The 20,962-nt window shown below is 34.1% G+C and overlaps 1 protein-coding gene across 4 annotated transcripts in view; it reads right to left on the bottom strand.

Moving 5' to 3' along the window:
- Positions 1 to 20,962, bottom strand: part of EPHA6 (EPH receptor A6) — a gene marked incomplete at both ends in the record, with an annotated part of 853,969 nt that overhangs the window by 694,847 nt on the left and 138,160 nt on the right. For all 4 annotated transcript variants that reach the window (XM_079704141.1, XM_079704139.1, XM_079704140.1 and 1 more), the window contains one exon: positions 15,958 to 16,621. In XM_079704141.1, coding sequence (XP_079560267.1) covers positions 15,958 to 16,621 — 664 coding nt within the window. The remainder of the gene's footprint in view (positions 1 to 15,957; positions 16,622 to 20,962) is intronic.

Here is a 20,962-nt window from a genome sequence, read left to right on the forward strand (position 1 = left end):
ATTGTTATTGCACTGAGGGAAATTCTCTCAAAAAAGCACTGCTATCTCCTTTAGGAATTCTTAGATACTTTGACCATCCCCCTTTGAAGTAATATTCATTTAAAGATACATTTCACATGCAATGCTAGACTCTCTCCAATGTTTCATTAGTAGGCATACGAGGTGCATGATATTTTTTCAACTTAGCAGTCAGACCATTAAATTGTATAAGCATCGCTAATATCTATGGTTCAAAGATCATAGTCTCTTCTTAAGGATGCCTGGTATACACACAAAAAAGAATCTGTTTTTATATTTTTATTTTATATTGGAGTATAGTTGATTAACAATGTTGTGTTAGTCTCAGGTGTACAGCAAAGTGATTCAGTTATACATATACATGTATCTACTCTTTTTCAAATTCTAAAAGAATCTTAACAGAAGAGATGTATTAATTATTTCTCAATTTCCTCTAATTAAGTTTGTGTGTATTTATTCCAGACATTAACAAAAGGAGGGAAAAGGGGAGGGAGGGAGGAAGGGAGGAAGGAAAAAAGGAAGGGAGGAAGGAAGGAAGAAAGAAAGGAAGGAAGGAAGGAAGAAAGGAAGGAAGGAAGGAAGGAAGGGAGGAAGGAAGGAGCTCTTCTATTTGAAGAGCTTTATTCACTCTATTCACTTCGCTCTATTCATTCTATTCAAACAGTGAATAGCGTGAGCTAGATTGACATTCCTTAGGAAGGAGATGATAATGCTTGCAATGAAATGCTGAAAATACATTTTAAGATTAAATGTCAAATGATTTTTCCAAATCCTTATTTGTGATTAAGTGCAATGAATGACTTGAATATCTATATATATGAAAAGACAAGAATAAAAATGGCATGATATAGTCACAATTCTGCAGGAAAGCTTAATCAGGTAGTACACAGTCTAAGAAACCTCAAATATAAATGAAAATAATGATAAAATATTTACCATGCAGCTTAAGTTGATTGTTTCAAAGGGCCTAAATAAGAGACATGGTGGGGGAGAGCAAGAAAGACAAATAGAAAAATAAATGAATGACAAAATACAGCAGTAATAAATTTGCAAGGGGGCTATGGAAGATAATATATGCCAGAAAATTCCTATGCATACATAGAACATTACACAATACATGCTTTACAATGTGAATCTGTTAATTTAGCTGAAAATAAAGGTTCTTATTTATACCTTAAACAGGTACAATATATTGCTTTTTTTTAGAAAAATCTTTATAAAAAGACACTTGTTCAAGATTATCAACAACTTGGAGAATCTTTTTAAAATGCCCATTCTAAATATGTTCTATAACATACTGAGCAAAGTATATGAAATTGTGGGCTCTATGTAAATGTACACCCCCTCACAAAATCAACAGCACAATTATTTAAACAAAAGAGTGTGGCAAGTTCTGTGTGTATTGTGTGGCAGGGACCATGGTAATTCATAGCAATTCAATTGTAATTCAGGATGTAATAAGTATGCAATAAATGTTTGTTAAGCCTATGGTATACATTAATAAAAACGTATCTGCCATTGCTGAAAGTGCAATATAATCTGAAAGTAGGGAGAAAAAAATGAGAACCTACTGGAAACTGAGTATTATGGTTCACATAAAATCTGTTACCTTGTAATTTCTAAGTAAATGACAATCTGAATCTATTTATCATTTGCTCCTATGTATCATTTTCCACAAAGAATATAAACTATTAACTCAGCAATTTTTTTTTTCTTTTTTTTGCGGTACACGGGCCTCTCACTGTTGTGGCCTTTCCCGTTGCGGAGCACAGTCTCCGGATACGCAGGCTCAGCGGCCATGGCTCACGGGCCCAGCCGCTCCGCTGCATGTGGGATCTTCCCGGACCGGGGCACGAACCCATGTCCCCTGCATTGGCAGGCAGACTCTCAACCACTGCGCCACCAGAGAAGCCCTTAACTCACCAATTTTTAACAAATAAATTTTCAGTGTCTAGCATGACAACTAGTCAAGATGTTTCAGAGTAACAGAATTAACAAAGACAGTCTTTGAAAAGGTCTCATCAGCAAACGGCCAATGCTGAACGAATATGCCTCTAATAAAAATACCCACATATACCCTATATGTTTTACAAATAAAGTCTTTTCTTGCAGATATTTCTGCGTTTTAATAAAAAAAATCAAACTCTTTTTCCCAAAACAGATCAATATGAAATCCTCTATTGAGCATTTCTGAAATTATATTTCTTAGCACAGATGCTTTAACAAATGACTGAATAAAAAGATAGCTAACTTGTGAGGAAAACATTTCCACTAGAAGTTTTGTTCTGTTTAGTTGTAAAAATGTAACACACTAATAACAGGCTTAAAAGAACAAGTTTGATAATTTTATTTACATTTCCCAGATATACATTAATTTGCCTATATGGAAGAAGTCTACAGACACTATATGTAAAGCAAATACTTAAGGTTTACGGGCCATAGGGTTTCTGAAGCAACTACTCAACTCTGCAACTGTAGCTTGAAAACAGTGATAGACAATATGTAAATGAATGGACTTGGCTGTACTCTAAAAAACTATTTATGAAAAGGGGCTAGGACAGCAAGCAGGGTGTAGTTTGCCAACTCTACCTACAGAGTGTTAGGTGATACTGACAAAGAGTCTCTCTCTCCTTGACCAAACTTTTAGCCAGGCTCTTCTGAGCCCTCTGTTTAATTAGGCCTGACCATGGACTTTTGTCTGTGTTCCTGCAGAGTCCAGTTTTAGCAAGAATCTTTCTAAACTGGTTTAGAGAAAATCCCCCACCCTAAATACCTGATCAATTCCTCATCTCTCATCATCCGCCAGGTGGTATCTGGTCACCCTGGTCCACCATGAGAAAGAATCCTGTCAGGATGGTTGAGCCAGAACCGCCCCAACTTTTACCCCTGATGTTTCCCTCTTAGTAATTTTCCATCCATTGACCCACACCATACTCCGTGGCTATAAATTCCCACATTTCTTGTTGTATTCAGAGTTAAGCTCAATTTCTCTCCACTACTACGACAATCCATTGCAGCAGTGCCCCTGAATAAAGTCTGCCTTACAGTTTGTTTTTTTACTATGGTATGAACAGACTTTATTGCTTGCAACAGGAAGTGGAAGAGGAGGGGATATGACAGCTCCAGCTCCTAGGGTGGCTCCACAGACTTGGTCGCCACTCTCGAAAAACTTGGTTCTTTAACACGTGTCACAAGGATTTTTTTCTTTAACAATATCAAAAACAACCTGTGATTTTTCCTTTGATTGACCCAAATCTATATTTAATACCTAGATGATGTCTTCTTATTTTCATGTTTCTCTTTCACCTTTTCTCCTATTCTTCAAAAATTACTGTTTCATCACAGTTGTAAAGTTCCATGAAAATCCTAATTTGTATCCAACAAACCAACATCTTTTTCTTAAAACTTTGCCTTAGGCTTCATTTTACTGTAAGAAGAAATTTTCTGTGGGACTTTTCTTGCCCCCAAATAGATCCTTAAACTAAGGTACAATTAGAGGCTAATTGTACACATTTTAAAGAAAGATGGATTCAATGGTGAAGGTAACTCCTCTGGGACATGGTAAAAGATGGCAGTGCTGGCCCTATACCCACATCACTGTTGCTCTCCCCTCCCCTATCTCAATCCCTATAAAGTAAGAACCGTGGTATTAAATAATCCATCTATTTTCCCTATTAATTAGTTATCTCTACTTTACCATAGATTAAACTGTTTCATGTAATGTAGTCTATTTTTTTCCTGTCTACTCGGTACCAGTGATAAATATTTCTCTTTGGGAAATAATACTACACATTTTAAATATCTTCTCTTGAATATATTTTAATGTCTGCCAGGGCTCTTGCTCTCCTTTAGCATCCTTTTCAAATAATCTATATGTCATTCCACTTATTATTTCATATAACATTTCTAATCATTTCTGCTGAGTTCAAAGTGGCAAAACAGTAACAATTTTGAGTGTGATTTGTTTATAATTCTAAATTAAAATTTATAACTTACAAATATTTAAACTTCTCATCTAAGACCACAGTATGTATATCAAATTATTCTACTCTTCCTTACATCACTCAAAACAAATTTGTAATTCATTGCATTAGATAGAATATCCTCTTGCCAATTTTTAACAAATGTAAGAAAAAATATATAATTCAGCATTAAAGTAATAATGCATCAGGAACAGATAACTTTACTGAGTCAAAGATGGGTCATCTAAGGCAATATATTATTATAACATTTCATCAATAAATATGTAGAGAAATTTTGTGGTCACCTCAATAAATGTCAGGGAACGTTTGAAAAAATTTAGCAACCATTTTGAATAAAAATATTTACCTAATTAATGTATCTTATTTACTGTATAGGATAATTATTTTTTAAATTTTTTTACATAATTAAGCATCATATTTCATATGCATGGAAAACTAGTTCACATTTAGCAATCTATAATACCCACATACAATTAGGCTTTAAGAAGAGTATGCTCGGGCTTCCCTGGTGGCGCAGTGGTTGAGAGTCCGCCTGCCGATGCAGGGGACACGGGTTCGTGCCCCAGTCTGGGAAGATACCACATGCCGCGCAGCGGCTAGGCCCGTGAGCCATGGCCGCTGAGCCTGTGCATCCAGAGCCTGTGCTCTGCAAAGGGAGAGGCCACAGCAGTGAGAGGCCCACATACCGCAAAAAAAAAAAAAAAAAAGAAGAGTATACTCTTGGTCATAATGCAATTAGTAAATTAATAGAGAATCTTTAGAAAAGCTCTCACATAATCCATATGTATTGCCATTTCAAAGTTTTACCAGTTAAAAAATTTCCAGTTAATTTCATTTTAAATATTTAATTAGTATAGAGATAAATAATATAATTTTTTACCATGGTAGGGTGAAAAGTAAACCATCCTGAATAGTATTAGTTAACTTCAAAACAAGAATAGAAACAAAACAAAGAAATGAGGATATAAGGCATCTTAAGAAAAAAACAAAAAATAAACTGATCCTATTTAAAGAATTCTATCCAAGACAATAATTGTCTATCTCTGTCCTAAGGAACAGGGTTTGCATCTTTCAAGAGGTTTTCATGGCTTTCTATAGCAGTCACCTTTGATACTGTCAAATAATGGGAATAAATCATGCTTTTTCCTTGTCCACTGCTGAAGATAAAGCAGAGCTTGTTTTTATGCTCCCAAAGTCCCCATCAATTTTGGTACTGCTTGCCTCTTTATATGGTGATAGTCCTTGTATAGAACAACTGGCAACTGGAAATCTCCATCCCTTTAAATTTATCACCACTCTATAGTTCTCTGTAAAATGGAGACTACCATTTTCAGTAATACCTATATTCCTTATTTATTATAACTTATCCTAAAAACAGATAGTTTGGCCTAAGCTCAGATTGAAAATAGTAACTGGTTATACAGAATAATGATAGAGAAATATTTGCAATACTAAAATTTTCCATTGTATAGTATTATATGCCAAAAGGGAAAAAAATTCAAGTACAAAAAAGAACTATTTCTTTAAAAGGCCACGTGCGAGTCTGCCTGCCGATGCAGGGGACATGGGTTCGTGTCCCGGTCCGGGAAGGTCCCACATGCCGCAGAGCACCTGGGCCCGTGAGCCATGGCCGCTGAGCCTGTGCATCCGGAGCACAGGGAGAGGCCACAGCAGTGAAAGGCCCACGTACCACAAAAAAAAAAAAAAAGAAAAAAAAATAAAAGGCCACGTGCATAATTGAGGACACCAGTAATTTATTTAATTCTCATTATAAGTCATTATTTCAAAGGACTCAAAAATATTAAGAATGTCCCCTCCATATCATCACAATGTGTATTCGAGTTTATCATCACTTCCCAGGTAATCATAACTGTTACTATAAATAAAATAAAAAATGCTTTTCTCACAAAGGATAACAAGATATGTTAAACCAAAGTAAACATTTTAAGTATATTTATATCAGATACACTTTTTTCAACCCTGTCGCACCCACTCCTTGCTCTGTATCAAGTTTTATTCCTTTGATGCCTATTCTCCTTAGAACTATGTTGTCCTTTGAAATATACTTCCCTAGAGCTGAGATATGTAAATACTCTAAAAATGCAAATTATTACATTTTTTTTCATATGGAGGATACAAAGTCAATAGTACCTTGTAGTTCTAATGCTAGCTCTGAATATATAATGAAAAAATGTATAACAAAATTATCCTCAGATTTTAACACGCATGATATAATTTTACTATATATAGTTATGATGCTTAGAATAAAATTTAATCTGAATTATATACAGATTTATTAAATACAGTATTTTGTTATACTCTATTCCTATAAAATGAAAAGTGAGATATTTTTCTCCTCTGGTAAAATTCTGCCATTATATCTTCAATGTACTACATAATATCCCACTGGAAAGTTTATTCTGAATGTTCTCTGTTGCTATTATGGATACTTCATGGAAATAATCACCCCCTCTTCAAATAGTTGAATCCTATTTATTTCTATGCACAGAGAATAAGGTTTAAATTTATAGAAATAACTTATATTCTAATGTTTAATTTAGCATAATTAGTTCAGTTTATATATGGTTCGATGGAACATTAATATATAGCCTAATGCTTGTCTGTTGATCAAAAACATCCTGATTATTTATACTGGATGTAGCTTAATATTTAAAGTTTACACAAAGAAGCTTTTACTCTACTGATTATATAATTTTTACAAGTGTGTCAACTGTGAGTAAAATGTATATGTCATTTCTATGCCAAGGCTTCTAAGAAGAAGATGTGTACCCTATATGCTTTCCTTCTTTCTCTCACTGGACACAGATGACTACAAGGCCATACAAGATAATGGAGCTACAGACAGAAAATATATAATTCTCCTATTTTCTGTATGAAGGAAAGCCCTCAACAGCCAGGAACACCCTGGACTGTAATGTAAATTAAAAATGAACTTCTATATGTTAAAGCTCTAGAATTTGGAATTTTGTCTTCTCAGCTTTTAAATATTACCCTAATTGAAGGGCGTGTGTGCATGTGTGTGTATGTGTGTGTGTGTGTGTACACAAAGAAAAAACTTAGGGTGTGGATTTTGTGTGTAGTTTCTGACACGTGGAATTGACAAATAGATTAAAAGGCTACTATGACTTTAAGGAAATCTTATTGCCAACAAATCATGAGTCTGGTCTAAAAGACCCTGTAACTATGAAATGACTCTGAAGTCCCCAAAATACATGAGCATGAAACAGGTATGAAAGCCGTTCAGCCACCAATAACTAATTCAAAAACTGTCAGGATAATAGGAAGCTCACAGATAGCATAGCCAAGGGCCACTGAGAACGACGGATAAGAACATCAACTCAATTGCTGTTGAGGTTCTTCACAATGCCTGCCCATCACTGCTATGGAGCACTAGTTCCTATTATTCTCCTTTCTTAATGGCAGTTTTCTACTTATTTCAACCATTGTATATTTTGTGGTAGGGTAAATGGCTTGTCATTTAATGTGTAGGTCACCAGCTGACAAGAGAACGTATCTGAACCTGATGGAGAAAAATTTGTATTGACAGATACATGAGGATGCTTATGTACACTTTGTGGATGAAGTGGCAGACTACTGCAGAGATAACCAAGTATCTACAAAAATTGGGCTTCCTCTTCCATGATAAAGAATTGTTGCTGGGGCTTCCCTGGTGGCGCAGTGGTTGGGAGTCCACCTGCCAATGCAGGGGACATGGGTTCGTGCCCCGGTCCGGGAAGATCCCACATGTGGCGGAGCAGCTGGGCCTGTGAGCCATGGCCGCTGAGCCTGCACGTCCGGAGCCTGTGCTCTGCAACGGGAGAGGCCATAATAGTGAGAGGCCGGCGTACCGCAAAAAAAAAAAAAAAAAATTGCTGCTGGAAAGTGATTATTGAGCCAGGGATAACATTTAACAAGAGTCCACCCCTATTTGCAGTTAGGTGTGGTCACATATCCAGTTCCCAGTGCTGTATTTGAGAGGAATTAATGTGGCTCTTCAGATCTGAGTTGGTTAAGAAACACATGTGCCTTCTCCAATCTCTTTTTACAACCTCTGTACTGGACACAGATAACTACAAGGCCCTAGGAGATGGCTGGCCCACTAAATGCAAGAAGTCCTAGATCCCTGAATGCATGGAGTGGAACTCCTGTCAACCAGTAATACTAACATGAATTATTTGGTAAATATCTTAGGGCTCTACAGTTTTCTATTTATAAGGCCTTAGGGAAGAAGATTAGTTCAAATATAAACTCTCTAAATTAAAAAATAAAAAAAGACACAGAAAACAAGTTAGCACACAAGTTACAACTCCAAAGTACATGCTGACACTAATGCTTAGAAATATTTAGACTCAATTTCTTTCAAAACTTATTTGAATGTGACTTTAAAACGCATAAAGAATAAAATAGTATCCATAAAAAAGAAAAATAAATTATGAAACAAAGTAGGCAGAAATAAAACAATAACAAGTGAGAATGAAAAAAAAACCTCAATGGATGAAGTAATCTCTTAACTAGCTGTAGCCAAAGTGAAAATTCATTACCTGAAAATTAGCTGAGATTGAAAATTAAAAGAAAAAAAATATCGGAGACAAAGAGGATAATATTGAAAGTCTTCAACAAATATCTCATAGGTATTCTAAAAATACAAAACAGAATAAAGTAACACACACACACACACACTTTTTCAGGTTAAAACACAAAATGAGAAGTGAAGCAGGAAAAAATAATCCATAGCAGTTACATAATAATGTAACTAAGGACCAAAAATATTGAACCTATAGGTAATCTCCCAAATAATGACAGTTAAGACTGTCAGAAGGTCACTGGCAACAACAGATTCTTACGGACAGGGGAATAATATTTTCAGAGTGTTGAGGAAAAGTAATAGTTATTTAGTATTCTACACCCAAATAAACAATCATTGAAAAGGGAGGACAAAATATTTTTAGATATCCATTAAATAAAGGGCTTAAAATTTCAGAACCTTGCCAAAAGATCTACCAAAGGATATACTTCAGCAAATGGAATAATGAACCCAGAAGAAAGGATATAATGATAGAAAAAAATATCAAGTATAAAATCTGTTAATATATCTTGGTGTATCTAAGTACTGACTTTATGAAACTATTGATTTTGTTTCTTTAAAAAGCCAAACTAAAACTCTAGACAACATTCACAAGAAAGGTAGTAATTTCAGGGGGTGACATGGTGTGTCATGTTGGAAAGAAAAGAGAGATACTATATAATTTTATCCCCTCTTAGAGATATATGTGTTAAGAAAGGATTTTTTAAATTAAGCATAGCTCCTATAGAAATATGATTTATAGCTTTCAAGTTGGCTGACAGTAAAATAGAACTATAACTGAAGTTAAAATTTGGTCAAAATAATTTATTAAGAATGATCATTTCAAGACAGTTTATGTTTTAACCTATTTTAAAAATTGTGACAAAGAACAAAGTACAATATACTTATTTAACTTTATTATGTTTTGTTTGGAAATAATACCTTCTATTTTTAGACTCCTTCAAGGCTCTTGATTTCATATTCTTCTCAAGCCAGATGAAAATCTGGAATTGCTTCATGCAATAAAGCAGCTTTATTTGGAACTGAAGGTTATATTGTAAGAGTTTATATTTACGTTGTGATAACCTTTAGAAAGTGAAAATACTATTTGGGCCAATAAGTCTGCCCCTTTTTCTGATCCCAATCTCACCTTTCAGATTTTCATCATACCCTCAAGCCCCCTTATTTAATGCCAGCAAATCCTGGAGTTTCAAAATTTCTTTATGCTCTCTGCTTCCACAATCATCTCTGATAACATGATTAGACAGAAGATCATAAACACAGAGCATAAATGCTTCTGAATTGCAACAGAGGACAGAGTCATGAAGCCTTAATAACAACACTCTTCAGGAGATCAAATCGATAGCTATGTCACCAAAGGCCCTGCATATCCCATTCACCTCTGTGAACAATAATGCAATGGTCCAAGAATTGCCACCACCCTTTCCTCCAGAATTTTTAAGCAGCACTAGAGGGAAAATAAAAACATGTTTCTAGGAAGATAAAAATTTATAAAATATGCTTTATATTTTAGAACTTTACTTTCATAGCCAGATGTTATTTTGTTAAATTATATCATGTGATACTTAAAGGCTTAAAGAAGATACCTTTGCAATAAATATACATATATATTCATAGCAGGTCTGAAATACCAAACCCTAACTAATATCTCTAAGCACAAGTGTTACTACCTAAATGAGATTTATTCTAAATTAATATCCAACAGGAGTTTATTAGGGATTCATGTCACTTCGGAACTCACAACTCAACCAAAATTATTCAATTTTCCATGTTAATTGATTCCAATTTTCTTCCATAGTGTTAAGATATTCTTAGTTATATGAAGTGAAACACTATTTGATGTAATTAATGTTTTATGAATCAATGCTATTTTTTATTCAAGCCCTTAGTGGAATAAATTAAGACAATTAAAAATATTAAATCTGTAACATCAATATGCCTAAGTATGGCAGTTTTAATTATGAACCTATGAAATAAAATTAAAAGTTATGAAAAATAAGATATCAGAGTCAAGTATAGCCTATAATGTAGAGTTGCCCAAATTACTCTGGTTGGTTTTAAATTTTAGCATATCTGCTTAATATAATGTTTATGTCTATTTAAACCTGATAGAAAATAATAAGAATAAAAGTGCCTCTCTTTTTTATGCTTCTAGAATTTGGATCTAGATACACCTTAACATTACAGAGAAAGGAATCACAAGTTGAAACATTTAGTATTATAACTTTTAGGATAAAATATGATAATAAATTATTTAAATGCAAATAAATATACACAATTCATTATATATGATAGTATGGGTAGATATAGATTTATTCTATTTTAAACCAGCTTATTGTACTTTTGTTATGTAGCAGGCCAAGAGTTCTTGAATGTACTCAAATAAATTATGAGTATTCCTAAAGCCTCACTGTAATTTTTCCTATTTATCATGTCTAACAGCAAAGTCCCAGATAAATCTATATTTTTCCATCATTCTCGGTAGCCTGAATCTCAGAATGGATGTGTAGATACTGTTCTAACACTGCCCGTATCAGATTCCACAAAATAAACACAGAGCGAAAAGGGACTAATTCATGATGAGTAACTAAGGGCTCCTCTGTACTGTTTGGCAGGCAGGAAAAGTTAAAGCATCAAGGGGAGAGCATGGATGCTTGGAATAAGGAAATGAAAGAGAAAGAGAAAGGAAGGGAGGAAGTGAAGAAAGGGAGGAGAGAAGGAGACAGGGAGGGAGGGAGGGAGGGAGGAAAGACACACAAAGACCAGACTGAGAATTATCTAGGCTTTAGTTATAAATCTAGTATTAGTTACCAAGTGGCCCCAGGGAATAAAATTCTGTTCTCTATAACTTAGAATTCTGATTCATAAAATGAGGGATAAAAATATTTTCAAAGGCTTTCCAGATCTAAAATACCACAACCCTCCCTGAAGAAAACTTTCCTATTTCACAGAAATACGAAGACACAGAGCACTCTGTCAGTTTACCAACAACTTCTACCTTTAACTATTCAGTAGAACCTGGTACTACTTATCATTCACATCAGTAAATTTCTTACCCTTCATTACACAAATGATTTTTAAATATATCTCTTTTATCTGACAGCCCTGGTAAAACAGGCACATAAATAATTAGAACAAATTATAGCACAGATGACAGAGGCATTAACTTTGTGAAGATACAGATATATGTGCTATATATATGTGATATATACATTTGTGCTAGACCCTGAAGGATGAATAAAATTCCACCACAGAAAAGGAAGAAGAAAGGGACACCAAGCAGCTAGATAAAACATGAAAAAAAAAGAGCAAGAAACATGAAAAATACATGGATTATTCAAAAGTAACAAAAACAGAACAGGAGACAGAATTTGCCAAAGTCAGAAAATAATAAGACAAGGCCAAATTGTGAAGTCCCTTGAATGGCACAATGACTAACTAGTTCTAATGGAAGAGAAAGAAAAAATAGAAAAATTTCCTAAAATGAAATGTATTAAAATTGCTATCAGGATTTACACAATAAGCGACTTTAGGGCCTCAAACATCTCAGATGAAGCATCAGACATGTGAGTGAAGCCATGTTAGATGTCCAGCCTTGTTAAACCTCCAAATAACTGCAGTGGCATTGAGTGACCCAGATAAACCAGCAGAAGAACCAGCCAACTGAACCCAGTCCATATTTCCAGATTGTAAGCAAATAACTTATACAGGATAAAGGATACTGTTTTAACAAAAAGCTAAAACATGTGGCATTTGCTTTAGTAATGAAAAGACTGTGAAGGCTGGAAGAGTGGCAAGAAGGCTGTGACTGGAGGATGGAAGAGCAGTAAATTAATTATTATTGGAGATAATGAAAGGTCAACCAACAATTGGGGAGAAATACTACCTGTGATAACTTGGAAGACACAAAAAGTACTTCATAATGTTGTGGATCAAATTAAGAAGTTTTTCTGAAAGATGGTGAAACTAGCAACTGGCCACATGGAAATTCTTATAACTAAGGAGGATAACTCAGAGGGCAAAGTCAAGAGTAATGAAGACAAAGAGCCACAGAGGACTAATCCCAGGTTGCAGAACTGGGCTCCAAGCAAAGAACAGTCCTTGCCCCTATAATTAGGGACTCTGATGACCTTTGCTGGATTTCAGAATCACAATGGACCAGTGACTGCTATGTTCCCTGCCTTCAGGAATGTGAGAATCTTTTACAATTTTCCTAATCCTGTCCCATGTGTGTTGTGTGTGTGAGGAACAATAACATCTCGTTTAGTTTTTAATTCTCCAGATGAAGGAGAGCTTTAGCTATGAAGCTTTATTCATATCCAGAAGAGATTTCACTGAAGCTCTTCTGGACTTCAACACAATGCCATAATGGAATAGATCTTTGGGAGGATGTGGGCTTTTGTGCATGAAGGAGGGATATTAGTCACAAGAATTAAGAGAGAAGACTGTGGTATACTGTTACACTGGCAGCTCCCTATAAACATGCTTACAGGCATTCAGCCCCTTTTGCAGTCCCCTCGTATACTCACTTTATACTTGGCCATGTGAAAAACTCCCTCTTCAGCCAGCCACTATACTATAAAAAAGCTTGAGTCAGATCCTTTAATGAGGTAAGGCCATGTAGAGATAGGCCCTGAAATACAAGAGGTCATCTTAGACATTCCAACCCCTGTTAATCTCCCAGCTGACTTCAGCTACATGAGTGACCTCTGTTTACTCTACAATAAGGAGAAGAATTACCCACCTGAGCCCTAAGAAATCATAAATTATTATGGCTTTAAGTTATTAAATTTTGGGTTATTTTACCTCAATAGCAATTGATCATTGAAACATATGCCTCTACTTATATTTATCTCTACTACCTATCAAAATGATTAACAGATAGTAGGTACTCAAAAAAATAGCTAAAATAAATTCTCTAATAGAATAAACCAGAAGAAAATGATATACATTGTTTTTTCTTTTCTCATTATACATATAAACATACGGTCACATTATTGCCTGAGCTATTCTTTATTCACATAAATTTCAATTAATTTGTCATGTAGGTTATAGGTAATTCTGAGATTTGGTTGTGAGATAAATTGTTGACAGACTGCAACAGAATCCATGATAAAAAATTATTATCAGAGGATAGAAAGGGGTAATATGAAGCATCAAGAACACACTTAAATAAATACTTTAAAATGGAAACTAGTGATGGTGTAAGATACCTTTCTCTAAAAATGAGGTCTCCACATCCACTTCCTTTCTGTTTGTAAATAGCAATTCATTGTATTCAGTTGGAACCAGGCACATCTGTTTGCATGTAATAGTTTTCCATATACTTTACCATTAATTGATTATAACCACTAATTTATTTTTGGATAAGGAAGTTAGTAAGCCATGGATTTAGAATCCAGGTATAACCTTCCAATTCCTGCCATCTGCTAGAAGAAGATGATGAACATTTGTACTGTACCCACTCTCTCATTTCTGCAGTCAAATAAATTATAATAAAGATAACAAGCCATAAAAATAAACGAGTCTAGCAGTAGTGCTAGATAAGCCGATAATTATCATATGTCCAAAGTCATCTTTGCCAACAACTGAAGGAATTTTCAGGCATGCAAACAAGAATGAAATTTCACAGAGCAGACATATTAAACAAAAAACATCTAGTCATCAATGATTGTCACTACCTCTAATTCTGTGATCAATGCCATAAAATATATTTAATAATAATTAATCACATAAATCCTTAGATAATTATTGTTTAAATAATTTTAAAGCTTTATTATTTTTACCAATATCCAGCATCTACCTAATATAAAATATGGTAAAACTACATGGTTAGTATATGTCATATGTTTTATCCTTGGCTATTATTGCCTTCTTAATCTCACTGGAAAATTATTCATGTTGCATTTTCCAATGTAAAATATTCTATAGTGCCCCTTCAAAGGATCATTTATATTGATAACTTATTTTTGTTTCATTCTAAATCCTTGTTACAGGTGAACAAAAATTTTGAATTAAATCTATATAAATTTCAATGAAATATATTTTAATGATTAAATAGTGAAGGAAAGTTGGCTCACACTTTAAATAAATATACTACAGACTTTTCATACAAACAGTACTTTCAAATGACCAAACATAATCATCACCGGTGGCTTTAGTGAACTTTTTCAGCATTCAAGAACCCAAGTGTTTCATGAATAGATAAAACGTTTAAAAATTCACATATATTACCACTGACCCTTATATAGAAACAAATATGTTTTTTCTCATTTACTTTCATCCATTTTAATGGGTGGGAACATACCACCGAACATCACCAAAAAAGTAAGTAAATTCGGTATGGTGCTATAGAAAAAAAACTATAAATAATTTACCATTGAGAGGAAAAGATCTCTACTATGTTACTATTTACCAAGCATTAATTTTATTTCTTTATTTGTGTTTTGATTATGAGTCCTAAATCCAAACATAATTGATATAAATTATCTTTATCAGGGGATATGCAATAATTTTTAAGTGTATATATTTATTAGATTAATAAGCCTTCATAAAATGATTCAAATAAAAAATTGTTTTATCTTGAAAATTACAGATATTTCATATCATAACTATATGAAAGGTATGGTTTTAAACTTAATCAGCATTGCATTGTGTTCATACTTCCTAATAATTCGATCTTGCACAAGTACTGTCATTTAAACAGAAAAAGCTAATGTGTTATATGGTAGGAAATTGTACTTAATACTAGCAAAGGATAAATTTCTGATATACTCAGTACTCAATCACCAAACACATAACATTCCTATAAACTATCCTATATATTTTTAAACATATGTATGATTCATATGCAAACATATGAATTCCTCATTTATTTAAATATAATTTCGGCTTACCTAGGTACTATTCAATTATTATAATTCAACATGAAAGAAAGAATTGCTTTCAAACTGTCTTTAAATGTCATATTCTCTATAAACCACCAAAACATAAAAGTTAAGCAAATGCCTGCTTTGATCCCTTTTGCTTTTTGTTGTTACTATTGATGTTGCTTTCCTTTATAAAAATCAGGTAAATACAGCAATTCATACAGCAGCTATTCTACTGAAGGCAATATGGAAGAACACTTGTTATGGTATATAATTTATTTTACATTTTCATACACCATTCCCAGGAGGAAAAAATATCAGAAATTATCTTATAGTTAATATGAGTTAATTTCTTCCACAATTAATTCTTCCAGGAATAGTATTTGAAAATGTATTATTTGAAAATAAATATACAACCAATTTACCTTTAAAAAACCATCATTTGAATGCATGAATAATTATTTAAATATTTCTTTCTTACCGTGGCAAGAACCTTCAATTTCTTCATATCCTGTACTGCAGATACACCTTCCAAGAGGAACCAGCCAATCTCCATCAGCTCCACAATACAGTTTAGGAGTGTCACGTTCTTCTGCACTCTTCACACAAGAGCCCCTTACTTCAACCAAGGAGGAAGAATCAACCCTTGGGATAGTGTCTGGAAACATGGCCAGATTACGAACAGTAAAGGGGCACTTTTTGTAGAAAACGCGGACTGAAACTAGGGCAATGCATGCCCCGATGTCTTGAAAAGCCAGATAAAATCCCTTCCTTTCTATAGGCCCCACCTCACGAATTTCAGTGTTGAGTTTGAGGATGCGATCACCCAAATCCATCTGGGTAAAACTTTCATCAGCAGCAATTGTGTCAATCTTTGTATACTGGCTTGGCTTGAATTTAATTCCATGGGACTCATCTGATTCCACATAATAAAGATTAAATGTTTCTTTGCAAGTCCCCAAGACCCACGGGATGCTGTTACAATCCCTCAGTGTGAACTTCATTTCCACATAAATTTTCTGAGCTGCATCACGGGAGATCCAGTTTGTACGAAGCCAGTTGTTTTGGTTTGGTTCCATCACATTACATACCTGGTATGTGTGAATGGGCCTATTGTGTTCATCCATTTCAGTGATGGCATCCCACTGCAAAAAGCAAAAATAAAATAAATGATTATGAAACCACAGTGGTCGAACATATATGATTACTTCAAAAATTTTCTGTTTTACTGAAAGAAAAATGAATAAAAAGGATACAAATAAAGCAAAGCAAAGCAACAATGATGCAGGATTTTAACCAGGAGCCTTTCATTAAGACAATAGGTTCTGAACATACCAGCTGTCCTGGTATGAATCTTACCTTCTTACATGTTAGTTGCCACATCAAGGGATACTTTATTTAACCTCTAGTTTCCTCAACTATAAAATGGAGCTGATAAGAGTACCTGTTTCATAGGATTGTTGTGAGGCATAAATTAGTTAATATATGTAAAGAACTTTAAATGGTTTCTAGTACTCTATAAACAACCTAAAATAGCATCTATTATGTGATCAAATAACTAGACCAATGACAAATGTACACTAGTTACCCATTTGTCTTCATATCCAAGTTGCCACAAATTGAGGTATATTCATCAGTATTCAATTAAACATTTACATGTCTATTTTGATAGAAAATAGACACAGAGAAGGCTTTAGATTTATTCAAGAAATATTTATCAGGCACTATTCTGGACACTAGGAATACAGCAGTGCACTAGCTGAACAAAAACTCCCTGCCTTCATGGATCTTACTTAGAGTGAGGAGACGCAATAAAAACTGTAAATGAGTCAACTGAAAAATATGGTAGAAAGTACAGTGGGAAAAAAATAAGGCAGGGAGATGGGGAAGAGGGTTGAAAATTTAAATAGTATGACCAGAGAAGGCCGTACTGAGGTTGTGACATTTAAGTAACGTCTTAGGGGTGAGGCAGTGAAGAAGAAAGAGTAAGTACCAATCCCTGAGGCAGGAGGGTATAGGTATGTTTTAGGAACAGCTTGAACGGGCACTAAACAGAGAGGCAAAGAAGGTGCAAAAAAGCCTTTGTGAGCATTGGAAACACTTTGGCTTTTACTCTGAGCTAGATCATTGGATTTTCTTCACTTCTGTATGTTTACATAGAAGCATTCTGCCACTTATATGAATAGAAAAAACTTATCTTTTTTTAAATTTTAGTAAAAATGTTTGAGTACATTGAAATTAATTGGCATTGTCATTATTTATACATCTAATACTGCATACGTCTATATTACAAATTTAGATTGTAAGTATATTTTATTTGTATAATAAAAGTTATAATAATTTTCAGTAAATAAAAAGACATTCTGGTAACTTCACAGTCTTTTTGGAAAAACATACTAGTCACCATAATTTCTCATTTCTATTAAAGTACAGTGGAAATGATAAACTGTTTTCTATAGTGAATGTGTTCTATTTCTTGATACCACACTTCAGTGATTTATAATAAGCTTATTTAACTCATCCAGTTTGCAGTTTCTTACTTTATTTGGCTGGAGAGAGTTAATTAATCGAGACTGGTGGAATTTCAATTAATATAGTTTCTAACAGAATGGCTTCTTTCCTCAGTCTATTGGATTGTTGAAACACTAATACTTTCAATTATCTACTTTAAATTTCCACAAATAAACAATTTATATTATCCATCAAGCAAACTTAAAAACAATTCTGTATCTAAAATTTCATTTGTAAGTTGCTTGCTTGAAATTTAGAAGGTATTTTCCAGAAGAAACAATGAGTTCCTTTAGAACTGTGGATACAATTTTACAAAACACACCCACTGCTTATCAGGGGTGATCCAAAAATTTCACAGAGGCACATAAAATTACCCATCTAAATACCTTTCATCCTAACATATTATAGGTCTTATATGACTGTTACACATAAATTTAAAGGCAAACCAGAACTATCAGAGCTCATTTAAAATGGTAAGCTAACCATTCAGAATATAAATAGTAAGACAAGATACAACTAATAAAATCTGAGAACTGTCAAAATAAGTGTCCAAAATTCTAAGCATTTTTCCCATTGGAGAGCCTCTAAGGTACTTATCCAGTGATTATTCTTATTTCAGATAAATTTCTAATCAGAATTGATTTTATTCCTCAGGGAATGCATGTAATTACTATTGTCTACACTGCATCCTCTACTCTCCCATATAAGAGTATAGAGATAGACTGTCAATAAATTCTGTTTGAATAATTACATCTTAACATCTTCAGACTATATCTCTTCATATTAATAAAAAGTATTAACCATTCTCATCAAACAATCAATTCTCCTAAAATATGAGATTAAATAAATGTGAAAAATTACATCTGTGACAGAAAAAATAGTTCTGAAATCATTACATATCTTTATTTAAAAATACGTTGAGTTTGGAAAAAATGTTTAGATGGAAAGAAGGATCAGGAATGAGAAGAATATGACATGCATACACTGAATCAGGACTAATCTGAAACAAGAGATAAGGAAATAACAAAACACATGCAAATAATGAGAAATGTGGTTCTTTTCAAAGCACTACATAAGGACGTTTAACAAAATGGTACATTATTTTCTATGTTAAATTAATGATGTTTGAGAAACAATGGTGTTTCTTCTCTCATAATCAAAAAAAAAAAAAAACAACAATAAAAAAAAAAAGAAAGAAAGAAATCAGAATGAGATTCAGATACCAAAATAGCCAAAAGGGATCAACTGCTAAATTTAATCTTATCCAAGAATACTGAAAGTAATTTAAATTAGATTTTTAAATTTGAATATGATTCACTAAAATAAGAGTATAAATAAATTCAAGATTGCTATAAGATCTAAAAGGCTAGGAAATTTACTAAAAATATATTGTCATTAGTAGATATAGAAATGCTATCATATTTAAATCATAATGTATCCTTTGAAAACACTGCATTTACACAAAGTTATATTTGTATTTATACAGTCACATAACTTTTAGTTACAATTTCCAAGTATTAAAATAAATAGAGCCTCTAAAAATATGGGGTCCAAGGAAAGAATGGAAGTATAGGGCTCACATACCGAATGTCTAAATATTTTTAAATGATAAATCATTCTTCAAAGAAGGTCAAACTCTAAGTATGTTCTATTTGCCTACTTTAGAAAGATACTGGAAGGCCAGGTTCAAATTTAAAATATTTGGACTTCTCAGAATTTCATGCCAGCATGTGGTAGTCCATCCAGAGCCAACCCCTAACCTTAGTCAACCGCATTTCTATTTCCTCCCCGATGCTAGGTAAATCCCATACCATGAAGGACTTCACACAAGCACATACATGAGCATCCCAGTCTTCATGTCCCAGCTGTGTCCCTCCTTTGCTACAAAAAGATGCCAAATCTGATTCCCTATTCAACCTAGGTTTAGCATACCAGTAGCATAGTTCACCCTTTGGAGAATGGACCCCCAACAAGAAGCCTTAAAGTTCTTGAAAGGAGATTTGCAGCCATCTGAGCAGGGAATTCAGGGGTCTTACCTACAGTGTGGTACAGAAGGAAAGCATAGGATCTAAGTAGCATACTATCTTATTGCTCAAGGTCATTGCTTCACAAAGAGGGTTGTAGCTAGAGAAATGAATGGGGACAGCCACCTAAAGCTCTAGGAATAGTGTATCACCTTCCATTCCCAAGTCTAAAGAAAGGTATAATCTCCCAAGACCAAACCAGGAAGTAATAGAAAATATGAACAGACTAGTTACCAGTACTGAAATTGAATCAGTAATTTTAAAACTCCCAATAAACAAAAGTCCAGGACCAGATGGCTTCACAGATGAGTTTTACCAAACATTTAGAGAAGAGTTAACACCTATCCCCTTCTGAAACTATTCCAAAAAACTGCAGAGGAAGGAATACTTCTGAACTCATTCTATGAGGCCACCACCACCCTGACACCAAAACCAGACAAAGATATCACAAAAAAAGAAAATTACAGGCCAATACCACTGATGAACACAGATGCAAAAATCTTCAACAAAATACTAGCACACCAAATTGAACAATACATTAAAAAGTTCATATAACATGATTAAGTGGGATGTATCCAAGGATGCAAGGATTTTTTAATATCCACAAATCAATCAATGTGATACACCACATTAACAAATTGAAGGATAAAAACCATATGATCATCTTGGGACTTCCCTGGTGGTCCAGTGGCTACAACTCCAGGCTCCCAGCTCCCAATGCAGGGAGCCCAGGGTCGATCCCTGGTCAGGGAACTAGATCCCACATGCCACAACCAAGAGTTCACATGACACAACTAAAGATCCCACATGCCACAACTTTAAAAAAAAAAACCTGCATGCTGCAACTGAAGATCCTGCACACCACAACGAAGATCTTGCACACGGCAACGAAGATCCCGCATGCCGCAACTAAGACCCGGTGCAGCCAAATAAATAAATAAATAAATAAAT

Source organism: Hyperoodon ampullatus, assembly GCF_949752795.1.
Source record: "Hyperoodon ampullatus genome assembly, chromosome: 5".
Classification (NCBI taxonomy): domain Eukaryota; kingdom Metazoa; phylum Chordata; class Mammalia; order Artiodactyla; family Ziphiidae; genus Hyperoodon; species Hyperoodon ampullatus.